The following is an 18,961-nucleotide window of genomic DNA, read 5'->3' as shown; positions in this document are numbered from 1 at the left end:
AAGCCTGAAGGGTGATTTGCCCTCCCTGAGTCCTCTTCTGCCTTGATTTTCAGTGGTTAAGTATAATCTCGATGCTTTGCCTCTGCCTAAAGCGAGGAGACAGGAGTTTCCTCCATGCTCCTGTCTTTTAATACCTGACATCCCAGCATCTCTCTGATCTTTCCTGTCTCATGGGCTCTTTGGATTCCCATCTCCAGATACCCTCTGAAGAGGGGAATATCTGTGTGGTTTTGGTGGAGATTAAAGTTCACTATCTGTGTGGTTTTGGTGGAGATTAAAGTGCAAATAAAAGCACATGGCTGCAGGAATGGTTACACTGGGCCTAAGGGAGCAAGGATTTGGTCTGGTTGGGGAGCAGTGCAGTGAGCACCCCATGTCCCATGACATGCTGTCCTCTCCCAGTGTGATTGCACAGGACATGGACATAACTGGGGCCAGTCTGGTGTTCCCCAGTTCCCTGGTGCTCCCCAGTTCCCTGGCACACTTGTGAGTACTGCACAAGGCACCAGTTTACACCAAGGTACAGCTTTAAGGGTTGCACCCTTATCTCTGCAGTACCCACAGTGTCCATAACCACAGCACCCTACAAATCACTGCCCTTCCCCAGCAGCCCAAACTCCTCCCAGTCTTTCAGGCTGAAATTGATATTTGCAGTCTCAGAGCTCCAGGATACAGGGAGATCTTGATGGAGCCAGCTCAGCAGTGGATTCTGACCCTCAGCAGCCTTGGATGGGGTACAGAGAATGGCAGCAAAGGGAAGAGGGAACTGACCTGTGGCTGGGGAAGAGGGTGAAGGTTTTTGGTCACTCCCAGGGCACAAGGAGCAGGGTGATCCAGCCCCATGGCCTCTCTGCAGGCTCTGCTCTCCAACCCTGGCCACAAGCAGACTGAGGGAATACACTTGCTCCCCCTGATTGCTGGAGAGATGGAGCAGATCCTGCTGAGCTGCTGCAGAGCCACCAGCCCCAGCCAGGTCACTGCTGAGGGACCTTACTCACAACCTGAAGGAAACACAGGGTGGCCTTCACCTGCCTTCTTGTGGTTTTCCTCAGTCTTCTCTTAGTAGAGAAATGAGTGAGAGTCCCCACCCTTGCCAAGAGCCTTTCTAATGTGATTAAGCTCAGTGCTCCCAAGATGTGTCCTGGCAACATTTCTATTTCTAGACCTGTTCCAGCAATTCCCAGAGACCACTCTGTCTCCATCATGTCCCTCAGTGCTGCCCTTACTCCTACAGTGATGGAGGAACAGGTGGGGTCAATGACTGCTCTTCCTGGAGGGTGAAGGGACCTGACACCGCTTTCCCCCAAAGACCTCGCTCCAGTGGAGCCCACAGAAACTGCAGAAGGTAATCAGAGCATCTCCTGTAGTGAGAGCACATGGCAGCATCACATTCCACTGCAGACAGGCCAGGAGAAGGTGAGAGCACCACATTCCATTGCAGACAGGCCAGGAGAACCATCAGAGTCTTTGGAAAGTGAAATGCTCCCAGTGATGTGGAGTCTGGTAGTGCCCCTGCTTTGAGGAAGCAGGAACTTTGTTAAGTAAGAGGTTCATGGGTGGATTAGTCACTGTGAGGATCCACCCTCCTCCCCTGATGGCTGGGCTAGTTCTCTGCACACCCCCAGGAAAGGTTTGGGGTCAGGTACGTGCCAGAGAACAGCAGGAACATTAAGATTGGACAAAGCATCTGAGATCACTGAGTCCCACCATGAACCCAGCCCTGCCAGCTCCACCATCACAGCCCCTGAGCAGGCACGTGGCTCAGTGTCAGCCAGGGCTGCAGCCAGAGGGACATGAGAGCCCAGATGCCACCCTGTGCCACTGGCACAGCCTGGCTGAGAGCAAGGCAGCTCATGCTGCAGCATGAGGACATCAACCATGGGTCTCACAGCACAGCCTGGAGCAAGCTTGCCATGCAACACTTCCAGCTGGAAATGCCCTGATCCCTCACTCCTCAAACTTCCCCATGCAACATTTCCAAATGAAGTGCCCTGATCCCTCACTCCTCTCCTGGCTCTGGGGTCACTGGTGAGTGTGTCCCTGCTGGTGCTGCCTGTGGCTCTGTCAGAGAGCCCTGTCCTAGGGCAGGAGGGCAGACCTCACCCTCCCCTTCCCACGGAGCTGGGGGCTCTGAAGGGAGGCACTGCTCCAGTAAAGCTGCATTTCCCTAACCCAGGCCTGACACAAACAGAATTGATCAAAAGCACCTTGAAAAGCTCCCATCCCCAGAGCAGAAGGCTCCTCTTGTTGAAATTGGGTGGGAGAGCTGCGGTTTTTCCTCAGTTCCTTTGATTTGTTGCCTAATGCAGGGGATGGATAAATCTCTAAGCCCTGAGATTTAGGGCAGGATTCATACTTTACATCTTCAGAAGACATAGTAAACAGCCTTATACTCTCTAATCCTGGGAGCAGGTTTGTACCTGCTCTCTCTGCATAAACTGGACCAGCTACAACAATTTCACATTGTGGCTGAGTTCAAAACATCCCCTTGGGGATGAAATGTTTATTACAGAAGATTTTTAAGATGGCTCCTCAGGGAGAAAGGGACTCCCACCTCAACATCCTGCCCAGGCCCTGAGGGCTGTCACATGGACACAAGAAGCAGAGTGACTCCATGAGCAGTGAGACACCTGAGGAAGGTGTGAGTGTAGGTGCCACAGCAGAGCCAGCTCAGCTGAGTGTGGATTCCAAAGTTTCCAGAGGAGCTTTGTCTCTCAGACCTTCCCCACTGGGCAGCAGGGGTGGGTGCTGCCTGCAGTGACCTTTACTGAGCAGGGTTAGCCTTTACTGAGCAGGGTTAGCAGATCCCTGAGGGCTGCAGAGCTCTGGGGTCCAGCTACCTCCATTGGCCCTGGGGGCAGGCTGGGGTCCCTCAGGCCACACTGCCCAAGGATCCCACCTTTCCCAGGTCACTCCAGAGCTCTGCAGAGGCCTCGTGGGCTGTGAAGGGGTTTGTGGTGAGGGCAGCTGAGCTGGACAGAGCACAGGCCCCTTTCCCAGATACCTGGACCTTGGAGTTGCTCCAACCCAGCCCCCACACAGCAGCAGAGCAGAAGGGACCACTTTGGGGTTTGGGCTCCACATCTGGGGGACACCACTTGAGGGGGGTTGGGTGAGTTTTATGCAGAATGTGAACCTCTGCAGATTCTCCCAGGGCACATTGTGGGCACACCGTGCCCTGGGGGGCCCTGCTCAGTCAGTGGGGTGGGACACAGCTCTCCAGTTGGGGGGACACAGCTCCCTATTAAGGGGGACACAGCTCCCCATTAAGGGGGGCACAGCTCCCCAGTGGGGTGGGACACAGCTCCCCAGTGGGGTGGGACACAGCTCCCCAGTGGGGTGGGACACAGCTTCCCAGTTTGAGGGGACACAGCTCCCCAGTGGGGGGGACACAGCTCCCCAGTGAGGTAGGACACAGCTCCCCATTAAGGGGGGCACAGCTCCCCAGTGGGGTGGGACACAGCTCCCCATTAAGGGGGGCACAGCTCCCCAGCTGGGGGGGACACAGTTCCCCATTAAGGGGGACACAGCCCCCCATTGGGGTGGGACACAGCTCCCCATTGGGGGGAACACAGCTCCCCACTGGGGGGGCACAGCTCCCCACTGGGGGGGCACAGCTAGCCAGTGGGGTGGGACAGAGCTCCCCATTGGGGGAGACACAGTTACCCACTCAGGGGACACAGCTCCCTAGTGAGGGGAGACAGAGCCCCCCCATTGGGTGGGGCACAGCTCCCCACTGGGGTGGGACACAGCTCCCCATTAAGGGGGATACAGCTCCCCAGTTGGGGGGGACACAGCTCCCTAGTCACCAAGGGCAGGTCTGCCAGGGTGGGTTTAACACCTGACCCCACACCTTGAAGCTTTGCATCCCCTTGGGATGGCTGCAGTCCCTGCTCATGGCCAGTGCCAGGGGCTGGGGAGAGGCGGGGACAGGGATTGTAAGAGAGGAGTAAGTTACTTACAGGATCTTCAGGCTGTAGAGGCCAGAGAAAGCTTCCCCTGGGATCCTGGAGATCTGGTTTCCAGAAAGGCGTCTGCAGTGGAAAGAAGAGGCAGCCATGTGTCAATATCCTTGTGATGACAGTCCCCTGTCTGCAGAGGTTTAACAGCTCCTCCATGCTGCCCCTGTCCCCTCCAGAGGAGGCTGCAGCACCTGCAAGCTGAGCCACAGTCCTGAGCCTGGGATCATCCCCTTGCCCAGCCTGAGGAACAGCAAAGAAAATCCCAGCTCCTGCCAGACCTGAATCCAGCATTTTCAGCATCCAGAGACAGCTCATGGCTCAAAGGCCTTTCCTGGATAGACTCAGGTCCCCAGCACAGGCAGTGACCAGCCCACAGACCCTGCTCCATGCCAGGCCTTGGCAGAGAGACTGGAGCAGGGCAGAGCTGTTTCTGCTCATGGGAGGGCTGTCCCTAAATCCTGGCTGGTGAATGAGGGCCAGGGGGTGGGAGAGGAAGCAAAGAGCAGCATCACAGTGGAAAATGGGACATGTCTGGGACACAGCAAAGAGCAGGGGAAAACATTCAGAACTTACTGAAGGAATTTGTTGAAGGAACCCTGTGGGATTTGCCATTGTACAGCATCACCTGATCTTAGAACTCAACACTTAACAAGGCCCAGAGCGGGCTGGGGAATTAAAAGGTATTTGTACTTTTCAGTGCCATTAGAAACTGCTTCACTGTTACCATCAGGACTATGGTGGGGGCATGTGGTTGAGCCAGGACTGAAGTCCAGGACTTCTGAATCTAGGCTTGACCTAGAGAAGAGGTGACTTTTCTCTTTCTCCTCCTGTTTTGAGGACAAACATGGATGAAGTCCCAGCCCCCATCAGCCAGAGATCATCGAGACAGGTTCAACAACCTGATTAAGACCCTAAATTGCTACTAAAATTGGGCAAGAATCCTGTGTACATGACTCGGAGTGGAATGTTGCATCTCCAAAACAGAGACAGTGAATATCATTTGTGACCAGGCTCATCTTCAGAAAGTCCAAACCAGGCCCAAGAGGTTGGGCGCAGACCTGGCAAAGGTATTCATTAAACTTTTGATTCTTTTTAGGCATTTTACTGGGGAAGGAGACAGGTGTGGAGGCTGAGCAGTGCAATCCTGGCTGGAAGCAGAGTGCAGGGCTCTGCAGAGGTCACCGAGGGGACCAAGGTGTTTTGGGCAGCCAGGCTCACCTGTGGCAGAGCAGGCATGTGTGGGTGCCTGAGCTCTCCCTCCCCTCGGGAATCTGGAGAAAATCTCTCCCATAATTAGGCCTCTGACAGCATAAACAGCACAGGGTCGTCTCTTTAATGTGTGTGAGCAGGTTGGAACCTGCCTGCTGCAGCACATGATCTGCCTGGCAGGCTGGGCTATTTGTCACTTAGGGGCTGTGATTTGGGGTAATTGCTGCTTTTGATTGCTGATTTCCACATGGGAGGGAGTGTTGTCCGGGAGGCTGGAGTGCTTGCCTGGAGGGGAGGTGTTCCTGCACGGCATCCTCAGCCTGCTCCTGCATCCTCCTCCCTGGCTGTCTGTCCTCACCTCCCCGCAGCTCGGGGCTGCAGCAGCTCACACCTACTCCGGGCTCAAAGTGCCTTTTCTGGCAGCTCCGTGCCTCTCTGCTCGCTTTCCTGGGTGTGTTTGAGTGTTTGCCAGGTTCCTGAATGGATCTGGGACCTCCAGGATTAGCAGGAGAGGAATGTGAAGCTTAAATGGAGCCCCAGCTGGGGCTGCTGGCCTCAGCAGGGTGTGGGGATGCTGGTGGGACACGTGCAGAGCCAGCTGGTGTCACCTCAGCACTGTGGGCAGCACAGAACATAAGGGGGGAAATAACTCTGTGTTATTTTGAAGCTGATGCCCTGCTTTCACTGGGTGAAATTAGGTGAATTTAGAGGTTCAAAGCACCCCCAGCCCCAGATAAGGCCCTGTGCCTCACTGTTGCTGCAGATGGTTCTGTCCTTGGCCATGTAGCACCAGACTGTGCCTTGTCCCTGGGCCACCTCTGGTCTTTGGCTCTTCTCTCCATGCCTTTACCTCCTCCCTGCCACCGAGGCAGCCCAGCTCCTCTCCCCAGGGTCAGGGGTCCATGCCAAGCCAGGAGCAGGCACAAAGGGAGGCACCAACCACAACCACTTCTCTGAACTCCTCTCCCAAAGCAATTGACACTGTCATTGGGGTCCAGGATGGGCTCTGCCCACTTCTGTGCAGGGGCTGGGAGGTGGGACGTGTCTGTGTTTGTGCACACAGGCTGAGTTTTCACTTTCCTAGAGGGCTGCATGGCTGGGTGTGCACACAGGGTCTGGAGGTGTGGGGTTTAGAGGTTTGCTAGACCTCCCAGGACAGGTGCTGCCTGGTGCTGGGGCTGGTAGCCAGGTGTTCCAGGCAGAGAGCAAGGCTGTGCCACCTCTCTGAGAGCAGATGAGGAATGGGTGAGCCTCTTGGGGTGGCCTGTCAAGGGTGAGCACTGGGAACATGTCACAGAACCACAGAGCAGTTAAAGTTGGAAGGGACCTTAAAGCTCATCTCATCCCACCCCCTGCCATGGGCAGAGACACCTTCCACAGCCCGGGGTGCTCCAAGCTCTGTCCAGCCTGGCCTTGGACACTCCCAGAGATGCAGGGGCAGCCCCAGCTGCTCTGGGCACCCTGTGCCAGGGCCTGCCCACCCTCTCAGGGAACAATTCCTTCCCAATATCCCATCTAACCCTGCCCTCTGGTAGTGGGAAGCCATTCCCCTTGTGCTGTCACTCCAGGCCCTTGTCCCCAGTCCCTCTCCTGTTCTCCTGGAGCCCCTTTCAGACCCTGGCAGGGGCTCTGAGGTGTCCCTGGAGCCTTCTCTTCTCCAGGTGAGCACCCCCAGCTCTCTCAGTCTGGCTCCAGAGCAGAGGGGCTCCAGTTATTGGAGCCTCTTCCTGACCATCCTTTGCTTCCATGCTGTTAACTCCTGTGCCAGTTCATGTAAGAGACCAAAGACATAAAAATCTTTCTGTGTGGGACCCTTCCTCTGTCCATGGTCACTTGGCACTCTTCCAAGTGCTTGGTTCCCTCTGTCCCTCTCACTCAAACTCTCCAGCAATTCCCCTGCTTGGCAGACAGGCACCCATTGAATATATCTGCAGAATTCAGATCCCACAGGAAATGCAGTGAAATGGTTCCTTCCTTTCCATTTAAAATGGAACAATAACATTTGAAGTGATGCTGCCAGTGTGACATCCCCTGAGACAGCTTCTAATTTACTCCTTCTGTGGAGGAGGCTTGGGTGAATAACCCCACCAAGGAGGACAGAAAGGCACTGCCTTTGCCCTAAGCACAGGGAAGAGGAGCTATTCTTGCAGGGCTGAAATTCTGGTCCACATGGGCTCAGCTCTAGGCCTGCTCAGGGCTCTTTTTAATTCACTTAATTCACTGTTCTCCTGAAGTTTACACTGTGACATGGGGTTGGGAGAAAGAGAAAGCTCTGGATTTAAGATGGCTGATAGAAGGAGGAGAGAAGGGGCAGATAGAAGGGGAGGGTGACAGCTGGATGTGGCTGCCTTGCTTCAGAAAGCTCGTGGTGGATTTTAGATCCTGCCCCCCCGCCTCCCCTTCCACCACTCCCGTGATTTCTGGGAACATTCCTCCAGGCTTTGATCTGCATTCCCAATACACTCCAAGTTGGAACAAACTCATGGTTTACCACTGTATGGTTGCTGCTGTTCAGTTACCACAGGCTCAACCCTCCTGTATCTTGGGCTTCTTGGTCATGCTACAACTTCCATGGCATGCCCGAAGGCTGTGCTGGGCAAGATGGCTCATGTCAGGTGCTCAGGCAGCTCAGTGATGCTCTTATCACTCACATTAGGAGGCAGGAACGTTGCCCATTGGCAGGACAGGACAAACATGTGTGTCCATATCCCAGTGAAATTCTCCCTGTGCCAAACTTTCACTGAGCGTGTCGGCCGCCCCTTTGATCTCCTGCTCGGGTTGGTTTCTCAAGTACTCACCCTCTCGAGGCAGTGTGCCCAGACACTCCGTGCTCCTGCCTAAACTGTGTCATCATGCCAAGCCTGGGCCTTCCCCTGGGCACACAGGGGACCACAGGCCCCGTGTCAGGCCTGAGTTTGCTCTTGTGCTGGTGCAAAGCAGGAATGAAGCCAATTAAGTCAACAAATGAAAACATGGTGCATTTGAGGAAAGGGCCAGGCCTGGACTCTTCCTTCTCACACAGGAATCTGCAGCTGGTCCTAGCCTGGTATCTCCTGAAGATGCCTCTAATGTGGTCTCTGCTGTCTCACTCCATCCCTGAGGAGAAGACTGTGCCTGTTTCCAGCCCTGCTCGCTGTACCCCCCTCAGTGCCTGTTCCAACTCGATAGATTGATCGCATTTGTTCTTTTGTTTATGGTCCTCAAGCCAGTTTTCAACCCACATAAATGCTCATATGCAAGCCAGTTTGCATTCATTTGCCAAGTAATATTAGTAAGACACAGCTCCTTAATGAACAGGACACTGAACATCTTCACTCCATCTCTTTATAATATAACTGCAAGGGTTTTCTGTTTGTTCCCTCCAAACCTTCAGAGCAGTTTTCGCTTTTGACTCTACTTTTGGTGCCCCACTTGGGGTACCCCAGAACATAATTAGTCATATGGAAAGCACTTTTCAGGAAAACTGGGGTCAAGTATCCCAACTAGCAAGGATTTTTCAGTTGCTGAACACTCTCCCTGGTCTAAATGGAGTAGAAATATAATGGAAATCTCTAAATTTTCAAATCATTTTGAATTTGGTTTGGGCAGCTGCAATATCTTGGCCTCATTGGTCAATGTTCATGGTAGACAAGCCCTTAGAAGCCCTGCTCTCCTGTCCTCACCTGCACCTTGGCCAGTGCTAAGGACAGCCCTCACACCATGCACAGGGATGAGCTTTGGAAGGCTTCCTCAGAGGAATTATCCTTTAACTCTCTCTGTGCTTTTGCTCACCCACTAAATTGCTGAGCAGCACCATCCTCTGCCTAGGACTGGTGCCATCCAGGGGGACAGAAAGTCCTGGATGAACCAGAGCTGGTCTCCGTTTTGCCAGTGAGTTGTACCCTGGTGCCTTCTCTGCACAGGAGCTGTCAGAATCCTGGGAGAACCACAGAGGCCAAGAATTCAGAGTTGCAGCTCTTTAGCTACGGTCACCTGGAAACAGAGGGCTGTGCCAGGCAAGGTGACTTCCCAGGGAGCAGTGATTTTTCCTCCAAACCTCAGCATGGCAAATCAAGGTCATGGCCCTACAAGTGTTTGTGTCTCCATGAGACCTGTCCAGCCTGATGTGCCCTGGAAACCCACCAAAGCTGCTGTCTCAGGAGTCCCCTACTTCAGACACGTTACAGCACTGCTCCAAAAGCAGCTTTTCACCCCCGTGCCGGCACATGTGAGCATTGCCCAGGAATGCCAGCCCTGCTGCCACAGAGGAGCTGTCACTCCCACAAGAGTCATGCCCCACTGCCAGCACCACTACAGTGCTGCCTCCTCCAAGAGTGACATTGCCTTGGAGTTCAGCCTGTGCTGAGCAGCCCCCCAGAGTGGATGTTCCAGATGCCTGGAGGCTGATGGGGGGGTGGAGGTGCTCTAACAACAGGCGAGGGCAGCCAAGAACGGCGCTGGTGCCCCATAGGCTGTGATGGCTCCCTTGGACCCACATGGGAAGGGGAGTGAGAAGGGGCTTCCCTCATGGGTACAAGGCAGGAGAAAAGGGCTGCTGCATTCACATTCCCAGCACGCACGCCTGCATTTTATTTCATTTTGCTTTAGTGCCATTTCTTGGTCCCCGGGCTGGCAGAGCAGGCGGCGGTGGGTGCTGAGCGTGGTGCTGAGCCTGCGCTCCCCATGCCCGTGAGTCCCTCTGCCCCCGGGGCCCGAGAACAGGCAGGTGAAAGAGCCAGTGGCTGGGAAGGGGTCTGATCTTGCCGCTGTGCCCTGAAGCAAGAGGTGAATGGCAATGAACACCTGCCTTTGGCTGCAGTTTCCCTTCTTGGCACCGAGCGCTCGCGCTTGGATTCAAAGCGCGGTAACAAAGCCCTCGCCGGCGAACACATTTCAACATGTTATTATTCCCAGGCTGGCTTTCAAGATCTCTTTCTATTCCTTCTGTACTGATTGCTCTTGTTTCTCTTGGCTCCCAGCTCTGGCTTTTCAGGCTTCATTAACTGGAATTTATTAGCAACTTTAAACAATCTTCCTGCTGCCAAAAAGAGAGAAAGAAAAGAAGAAGGGGGGGAAAAAAGGAAAGAAACAAAGGAGAGACATACTAAACTCTGGGCTGCTCCCTGCCTGTGTGAGGCCCAGCTCTGAACACCTCTATCTGTGCAGGTTTTCTTTGGAGGGAAAGTCTGGTGAGTGCCTGGGCCGGGACTATGCCTGCTGGTGCAGCCTCTCTTGTCTCTGGAGGGGGAGGCTGGGGGCCAGAGGGGAGCACAGCCTGGTGCACGGCCACTGAGGGCCCCTCTCCTACTCCTCTTCAAAGGCAGCTGAGTCTGGAGGATCTGGTCTCTGGGCATCCTCTGAGCAGGACAACTAATTGCTCTCACAACACCTTCCTGGGCAGCTCTCAGTAAATACAAATGGCCCTCAGGGCACACCTGAGGGCTGGCTCATTGCTGCACAATGAAGCTCTGGCAGTGAAAATTACTTTACCCAGACCACACAGGGAGTGAGCTGGAGCAGTCCCTGTGCCCTCATCTGTGCCCTAACCACAGCATCCCCCCTGATGCCATCAGGACACGTTTGGTGTCCAGAGCAGAGAGGAGCCAGTGCAGAAATGCCCTGTGGGACACAGCCTGGCTGGGTGTCACGGGTGGCACCCTTGGGTGATGGCTCTGCTGTCCTCAGGACCCTCACGTGCCACCCTGCTCTGGTTTTTCCTCCCAGGCCTCCACCCAGTGTGGGTGTGTGCAGAGGACTGATGTGCCCAGGTGGGCCCACAGCCTGGATTTGCAGGGCTCCACAGCACTGAAACCTGGCATGTGTGTCCTTGTTGTCCCTGGGACACATGGGCGTCATCCACCCATTTTTGCAGCTCTCTTCCCCTTTCCCATTATTCCTTTTCCTCAGCTGAATCCCAGCTCCATGCACAAGTTCAGCCATGAGTCCAGCTGATCTCTGACTTCTGGGAAACTTCACTTTCATGAGGAGCCTGGGGTGGTGCTAAAATAGAGGAACAGGAGGAGAAGTGGTGAGAGGTGTGAAACACCAGCTCTCCTCCATGGGACCTACATGGGGCTGAATCTAATGAGAGAGAAGACAGAATAAGAGAGTCATGGGTGAGAGCAGGAGGGGAGAACCCTGAGGAGGAGCCAGGGGAACCAGGGCTTTCTCTGACTGTTGAAGAAGATAAGGGTTATAGATGAAGGACAAGGGGCATCAAGAGTCCCTGGGATGTTTCTGAACATTGTATCATTTCATAGAATCTCAAAAAGGAGATTTGAAAATCTGGGTTGAAATTGGCAAATCTTTTGCTGAGGAAAAGATTTTCTGATATTTTTTGTAAGGTACGAGCACCTAAAGTATCTTTGGCAAAAAAGCAAATATAATTTGAAATACTATTTTCTTTTAGGGCTTTACCCAAAGTAAAAGACTAAATGTTAAGAATTAACCTGAAGATGAAACAAGTTTTTCTCTCTCAGGTTAAAGCCTGTCACTTACCTGGTTTATCCAGCAGGTAATAGGGAACACAAGGCAGTAGATATTGAAATATCAGAGCATACAAAGAGGGCAATGAGGATGATGAAGGGCCTGCAGGGGAAGCCTTGTGAGGAGCAGCTGGGGGCATTTGTTCTGTTCAGCCCCTGGAGAGGAGGAGGAGTGGCAGGCACTGATCTCTCTGTGAGCAGAGACAGGACACAAGGGATTGGCCTGATATTGTGTCAGGGCAGGGAATTGGTCATGGCCCCAGGCCTGACACAGTTCAAAAAGCATTTGGACCAAGGTGTGACTCTTGGGGATGGTGCTGGATAGGGCTGGGAGTTGAATTTGATGAACTTTGTGGGTCCCTCCCGCCTCAGACCATTCTGTGACTTTGTGACTCTGTGTAGAAGGCAGACTGGGGCCATAAAGCCACCCAAAATCCCTGGGGGTGAGAAACCTGCTGAAGGCTTTCCATCTAACTGAAGACAGGCACTTGCAGCCAGGATGAGCTGCAGCAGAGTCCTCCTCATTGTCAGCCCTTCCCTGCTGGAGGGGGACAGGCAGGGGGGGCAGGCAGGTCTCCCTCCTGCCCAGGAGACACTAGGACAGTGGATTTGGGGTACCTGGGCTGTCCCTCACTGCTCAGCAGGGTTTCTGCTCTTCACTCCCTTGGCATGTCCCAGCACTGGCAGTTCTGCCATGGGGGTGAAGACAAAGGGCTTGGTCTGGTGTGCAACGTGTCACCCTGGCAGACACTGGGAATGTGTCCCAGGCAGATGAAATCAGCAGGGATCTGAGCTGTGGAACCTGAACAAACTTCCCTTGAGGATGTCTAAACAAGCAGGATTTGTTTGCTCGATTCTTATGCGTGTCCTGGCACAGAGGGTGATCCCAGCCTGAATGTCATGGTCCTGATGTAATGTTGTGGGATGAAAATTTGGTGAAGATATAAATAAAAAGAGCAGGGGAAATGCCAGGCGAGTTGCATTATTGGTCAATGACAGCCCTATGAATGCTGTACAAACTGTCCCTGTCTAGCTGCTGTTGTTGAAAGAATCACTTTTAATTTGCCATAATATATAGAATCCTTCCTTGCTTGATTTCATATAAATTACTTGATTTCCATAAATAGGATTACTATCTAACTGCTATCAAATTCAAGCAGGCACTTTGCTATGCACAGGTATATGATGCTGCAGTTTCCATTCCTTCCCCTAACTGTGATGTCAATCCTTTCCAAAGGGGCACTAGTGACACATTGGGCCTCCAGTAAAATATTATCTAACAACTTCCAATTATTATTTCAGATTTTCCTCTTTAAATTTTTCCCCTTTGCCTGTTTCATTCATAATTATTTTTGGCTGTGGGAAGCTGGCTCTTTTGGAGCCTATGAATATTTATTCCTTGTTGGTTGAGGCTGCTCTGTTTGTACATGACGTAATCAGGACATGGTTGCTTGCAGCAAGACAACTGCTAATTGTACACAGAGCAGTCTGGGTGTGTGAAAAGCCTCAGCACCCCCAGAGAAGGTGCTGGGTGCCCACACTTCAACATGGATGTGATAAAATGAAAGGAGAAAAGCTGCAAGATGGGTGCAGAGTGCTGAAGAGCCCACTTCTGTGGGCAGCTCTGGCTCCAAAGCCAAAACAGGGTCAAAAATGTTTCCCTGTCAGCCTGTAAATGCCTGCTGGGGAGGGGGGCTGGGGTGGCTGGGGTCCTTACAACTCCAAAGAATTTGAAATACAGACAGATGGTGATCAGTTAAAGGACCATTGGAGGTAAAACCCTGTAATATAAAACCACAGAATCCTGCAATGATTTGGATTTGGAAGGACCTTAAAGATCATCTCATTCCCCCCCTGCCATGAGCAGGGACACCTTCCACCAGCCCAAGCTGCTCCAAGCCCCATCCAGCCTGGCCTTGGGCACTTCCAGGGATGCAGGGGCAGCCACAGCTGCTCTGGGCACCCTGTGCCAGGGCCTCCCCACCCTCACAGGTGTTAGGGTGATATCTGTAAATCTGACATTTTGGAAAATAGCATTTATGAAATGCCAGTCTTGTGCCTTGTGGTGGCAGCAAGACCTGATTCAGAGAAGTGAAAGTGTTTCATTTAGGCAGGTTAAGTTACAGTAACTGTTATATCCACAGTAAGTTTACAACACACATCAAATGAAGCATTAATATTAGGATTTCATGAATGCAATAACAGTGTTTTGAAGAAATTGTGTTTTCCTACAGAAGCTGTTGTGTTGAAAGTACCAACAGCATGAGAATAACACCTGGAGGTATTTCTCATGGTCAAGAGGAGTAAGACCATACAGGTGCAATTTACTCATGCAGAAATGGCCAACCTCAACATTCTGCCCCCTGGGCTCCCATTTTTGGGGCTCACAAAGGATTCCAGTGGTTTCTTGTGCTGCTGGGTAATTTTCACACTTTCAGAAGTGGGGCCACTCCTTCACTGACACACAGCCACATGCTGATCCCCAGGACTGAGACTGCTGCTGTGTCTGAGTGTGTCTGCTCAGACCTCAGTGCACACTGCTGTGGGGTGGGACACCTCAGCCTCTGGGAAAAGCTTTTTGGGTTTCAGTTTTGCAGGGTGGTTCCACCCCCTGCTCAGGGGCTCGTGTGTCTGGGCTGCAGGGGGCTGTGAGGGGGACCCTGGCTGCTGAAGGGTGAGTGAAGCTCTCTGATTGCTGGCTCTGCTCCAGGGTACAGTGTTGATTTTTGAATGAGAGATTAGGTCCTCTTTTATTTTGGCTTTTGGCACCACCTCAGCCTGAAGGTGACGACCTCAGTGAAACTCCTAAGCTGGAGCAGCAAACAAACCCTGTCTCAGCACAGGCTGCTTCCAGCTCAGCCTGCAGCTGCAGGAGCAGCACTGGAAGCTGTGGCCAGTGCTGGAGGACCTTGTGCAGTGTCCCCGAGCCCCAGCACCCCCTGCCCTGCAGCACCCCTCCAATACTCACAGCTCCTCCAGGAAGCGCAGGTGCCGGAGCGCGCGGGGCTGCAGCTGGCTGATGTTGTTCATGCTCAGGTCTCTGGCAGGAAGCAAAGACAGAGGTTTCTGATCAGTCACACATGGTTTGCACAGAATGAACCTCAGTGCTAGGCTCTGAGTCCCCTTCTCTGCTGAGTGGGAGGCTGAGAAGCCTCTGCAAGCAGCATTTCAGCATTGCCATCTGATCACAGCCCGGGCTCTGCTGCAGAGGGATGGATGGAGAGGAGTAGCCAGAGAGAGCTGGCTCCTTCAGGGTGGTCTGCTCAAGCTCCTCCAAGTTATGAAGCAAGCTAGGACATTTCCCAACAGCATGAGCAGTCTTGCTGTCTCACAAGTTCTGGAGAGTGAACAGGAAGCCCCGTGACACTGGAAAGGACAGTATGTCCTTGGGCCCAAGAGCATCTCTCTGTCACCATGGCCGTGCCAGCCCCCACAGGGAGATTTGGACAGACATCTGCTTTTGAGGAGCCAGCAGCCCACGAGAGAAGGATCCATCCCACTGGACTGGCTTTCTCTACACTGTACAAACTAGAGAAGCACACCAGCACTGAGGGACACAGGTTGGCTCTCTGGGTGACAAACTGAGGTTGGGAGGTGGAAGGAACCTGGATCGTGCATGTCTCACTCTGCCATCTCCAGCTAAGGGCTCATCTCCTCTGCCTGGGTTCCAGCAGAGCCTCTGGAGGAGGCTGTGCTGGTACCCAGAGGTTCCAGGGTGGTGCTGAAGCCCTCTGCATGTTACAGTCACTGTGAGCTGCCTGAGCAGAGCTCTCCCCATCCCAGGGTGTGAGAGCAGCTGAGTCTGTCCCAAGTGATTCAATGCACAAGCTGGTATTTGGGGAAACAAGGATGCTTCCAGGCTGTTCTTGGGGTCTGATAGCTGCAACCCTGCCCTCATGAGCAGCTGCACATGAAGAAACCCACACTGCTTACCCCAGCCTAGACCAGGCTGTGTCCGGGTGAGCAAGGGAGCTCACTTTAAAGCTGAGGTAGGATGAGGCAGAATGAAAAGCTGGTGTCATTAAACCCAATGGGAATAGATGGAGAATATCCCCTGGAGAGCAAAGAAATGTGAGCAGTGTCATCTGGGTGCCAGAGGGGCTGCTCTTTGTCATTGGGCACAGACAGAGCACAGCTCAGCTCCTCCTGGCACTGAACAGCACAGCCTGATGGGTGTGATGGGAAAATGAGGAGAAACAACAACCAAAAAAAGGCAATTTATTTACTCTTTCCTTCTGTGAACCTCACAGACTTGTGAGCCTGAGGAAGGACCTTCCCTGCCCTCCCAGGGACACTGGGAATGTCTTGGCATTGGGAGGAGGCTCGTGCCAAGGACAAGGACAGAAGCAGAAAGGAGAAAAGCCCCTCAGGAGAAGCCAGCAATACAAGAGGGACGTCTCTGAGCTGTTCCACCTGCTCAGAGCACCTAAGATCTCCCAGGTCACAGAGCAAATGATCTGGAGCATCTCAGCTGGCTTTGGGCTCTGGGGAGGAAATTGCTTCACTGAAAAATTTACTGAGATGCCTTTGTATTCCTCAGGAAAAAATGCTGGAGTTTTGCTGGTAAAGAGCAGAACACTTGGGGGGCAAAGGCTTCTACATTTTGACCACTTTCCACAAAAAAACCCAAACCACCATGTTCCAACCAGCTCCACTTGGCACTGGTGTCATGGCAGGTGACGCATCAGGAAGGCTGGAAGCTGTCTTTGCATATTCTCTGGAGAGGTGTCCTGTGACAAAACCACACACTTTTGTGAACCCTTTTGAAAAAGACTCCTGGAGAAGTTTACTTTTTCCTTTATAACCTTCTCTTCTCCAAAGAAGTAGTAGAAAACTCACCAAAAACCCAGGAGAATTCAAAATTCTGAAGGAGTGCAAAAAGAAAATTATTGCCTGCACTAATTGTGTGCAATGCTGCATTCTATATTTTGGTGATCCTGGAACACAAGGGTTAAAATATTATTTTGTGCTGCCTCTATTTTTATTTTTAAACCCCCAAGGGCAGTTGCTACTTAGCACCCATTAAAACATCTTTTTTCCTACATCAAAGTGTCTCCTGTTTGTGTTGTAATGAATCTGTCTGATGTTTTGACATGTTGTGGAACAATGTGAAAATAACGAAGAATAATGTAAAATGAAAGACTGTGAGAGAAAACACAGATCTGAAACATACAAGATCTCCTTGAAACTCTGGTACATATTCCTTAAGTTGCCTTCTGCTGGTAGTATAGAGAATACCCCTGGCTTGCCACTTTCCAAGCCTCATGGAAGTGCCTTCTGTGTGCCCAGGTGCTCCCCAGGTGTGGTGGGGACAGCTGGACACCTGGCTGGGTGGTGGCTGCAGGGATGTGCAGACCCATCAGTCTGGACCCATCAGGATGGGACTCATCAGTCCCAGACAGCAGCAGGGCTCTGGGTGGCTGAGGATATGGGAAAATGTCTTTAATTTTCTTTTAGAATCCCAGATAGTTTGGGCTGGAAAGGAGCTCCAAGCTCATCTTGTTCCACCCCTGCCATGACTGGGACACCTTCCACTATCCCTGGTTTCTTTAGGCCCCATCCAAGCTGGCCTTGGACATTTCTTTCCTCCTGCCCTGATCCATTCCTAAAAGGAACAAAATACACTGGTTTCTGAAGAAATCTTCCAAAAGGCAGAGGAGAGATGCCCTTATCCCATCAGTCTGGAACCTCAGAGCTCCACAGAATGTGGCTTTTCTTTCCAAGGCCCCCTCCTGCAGCCCTGGGGCTCTGGCCACGGGCAGGTCTGACACAAGGTGGTCTCTCCCAGCATCTCTTTGGGCAGTGAAGAAGAGCCCAGCCTTTTTTCAAGGTTGTTACACAGAAAATATTTTGAGTAATTTTATTCAAAAGTCACTGCTGTTTTGGCTGTTTGAATACTCTGGTGGTTTGCAGTCCTGCAGGACTCAAGGGTAATGCATCTTCACTGACAGCTCTGGAAAAGGGCACCCCAAAAGGGCAGATCCTGGCAGTGCTTTGCCAGCTAATGAACAGCAAGGCAAAGGTTGCAGGGACTCAGTTTTGCCATGAACTCTGCAGTGTGACATCCTGCAGGGACCCCCCAGCAGCTCCTCCAGAGCAGGGGACATCACACCCAACTTGGGGTGCTGGAATTGCTGGCCTGGCTGTGGTGTGAGGACAGCATGGAATGTGCAAGGACAAATGGTGTGAAGGAGGAACAAATTCCTCCAAGGGCTGGAAATAAACTTCCCCAGCACAGCCCTGGACCAAGTGATTTTTCTAGCCACAAAAGTACGAGATGTTTCTCCACAGGCTGTCCATGCTTGTGTGAAAGCTGAGGCACAGGATTCTTGCCTGAAGTGTTGTGGGAGTAAATATTTGACTTATTACTCATTTAAAGATGTTGTTGACTTGTTGCTGTGTTTTCCCAAGCTTGTGATTTTCCTCTTAGTAAGGTTTCTTATGTTATGTACATCCCAAACACATGCAAGGGTGGAAATGCTTCCTGTCAGAGCAATCAGAGGAGCTGTTTATCTCTTCAAGTGTTTGGGGGTGGTTACTTCAGTCAGCCACATTCAGTTACTTTAAAAGGAACCCACAGTATTTGAACCTTGTTGGATTATTTTTTCACAGCATCTAGCAGAATAAATAGGGATCCATGGCAAATGGGTCAGGGCCTCCTCTGACCTTTCCCAGCTGGGTCAATGACCTTGGCTTTCCAAGCTAGGGCTCTCTTCTGAGTGACTGAGCATCCAGGGAAGCCAAACAAGTGCTGGGTCACTCATGTCTGTGCATGGCCCTTGTCATTTGCACTGGAGACACCATTCTGTGAGGTCTGTACCAGACCAAGCAGTACAGAAATGCACAAATTATTCAAATCCCAAAGTCCCTTAAAATCTAAAAGAAATCAGAAAGGTAGGAGAAGAAATGGGGTGTGCAGCTTCACCCAGGTTTGCAGGGTAGGACCTGCAGAGGAACTGTCCAGATTCTTGCCTTTGAGTTCATGGTACCTCTCAGCAGTGGTGCTCTGGGACAAGCCACCCCTCTCCTGTCCCAGAGCTCCCCTGTTCCTCCTTCCCCAGTGACTGGCCTGGCTGTCCTCTCTACAAAATATCAAATAGAAGCAGGAGTTCTTTTGCTGTCAAATCACCCTTCGTGGCTGTGGTCTGGAATGCAGCCAGTGGAGTGAACTACTCTACTGCTCCCAGAACTGAAACTCTGCTCTCCTATCACCCTGCTTACCCAAGAAGCAATGCCTTTGAATGCCTCTTGCATTAGGTGTAGAATGCACCTATACTTTCAAATGGCACTGCACCAAAGCCATCATGGCTATAATTAGTGTGATTT

At 52.2% G+C, this 18,961-nt stretch overlaps 1 protein-coding gene across 1 annotated transcript in view; it reads right to left on the bottom strand.

Annotated features, from left to right (window-relative positions):
- LGR6 (leucine rich repeat containing G protein-coupled receptor 6) overlaps positions 1 to 18,961 on the bottom strand; it is a 163,918-nt gene that overhangs the window by 89,196 nt on the left and 55,761 nt on the right. The window contains exons 2-3 of the mRNA XM_059867721.1: positions 14,604 to 14,675; positions 3,963 to 4,034 (exon numbers count right to left, since the gene is read on the bottom strand). Of these exons, the coding sequence (XP_059723704.1) occupies positions 3,963 to 4,034; positions 14,604 to 14,675 (144 nt within the window). The remainder of the gene's footprint in view (positions 1 to 3,962; positions 4,035 to 14,603; positions 14,676 to 18,961) is intronic.

Source organism: Haemorhous mexicanus, chromosome 25, assembly GCF_027477595.1.
Source record: "Haemorhous mexicanus isolate bHaeMex1 chromosome 25, bHaeMex1.pri, whole genome shotgun sequence".
Lineage (NCBI taxonomy): Eukaryota > Metazoa > Chordata > Aves > Passeriformes > Fringillidae > Haemorhous > Haemorhous mexicanus.
The sequence above is the reverse complement of the archived record's forward strand: the minus strand, read 5'-3'. Positions and strand labels throughout refer to the sequence as shown.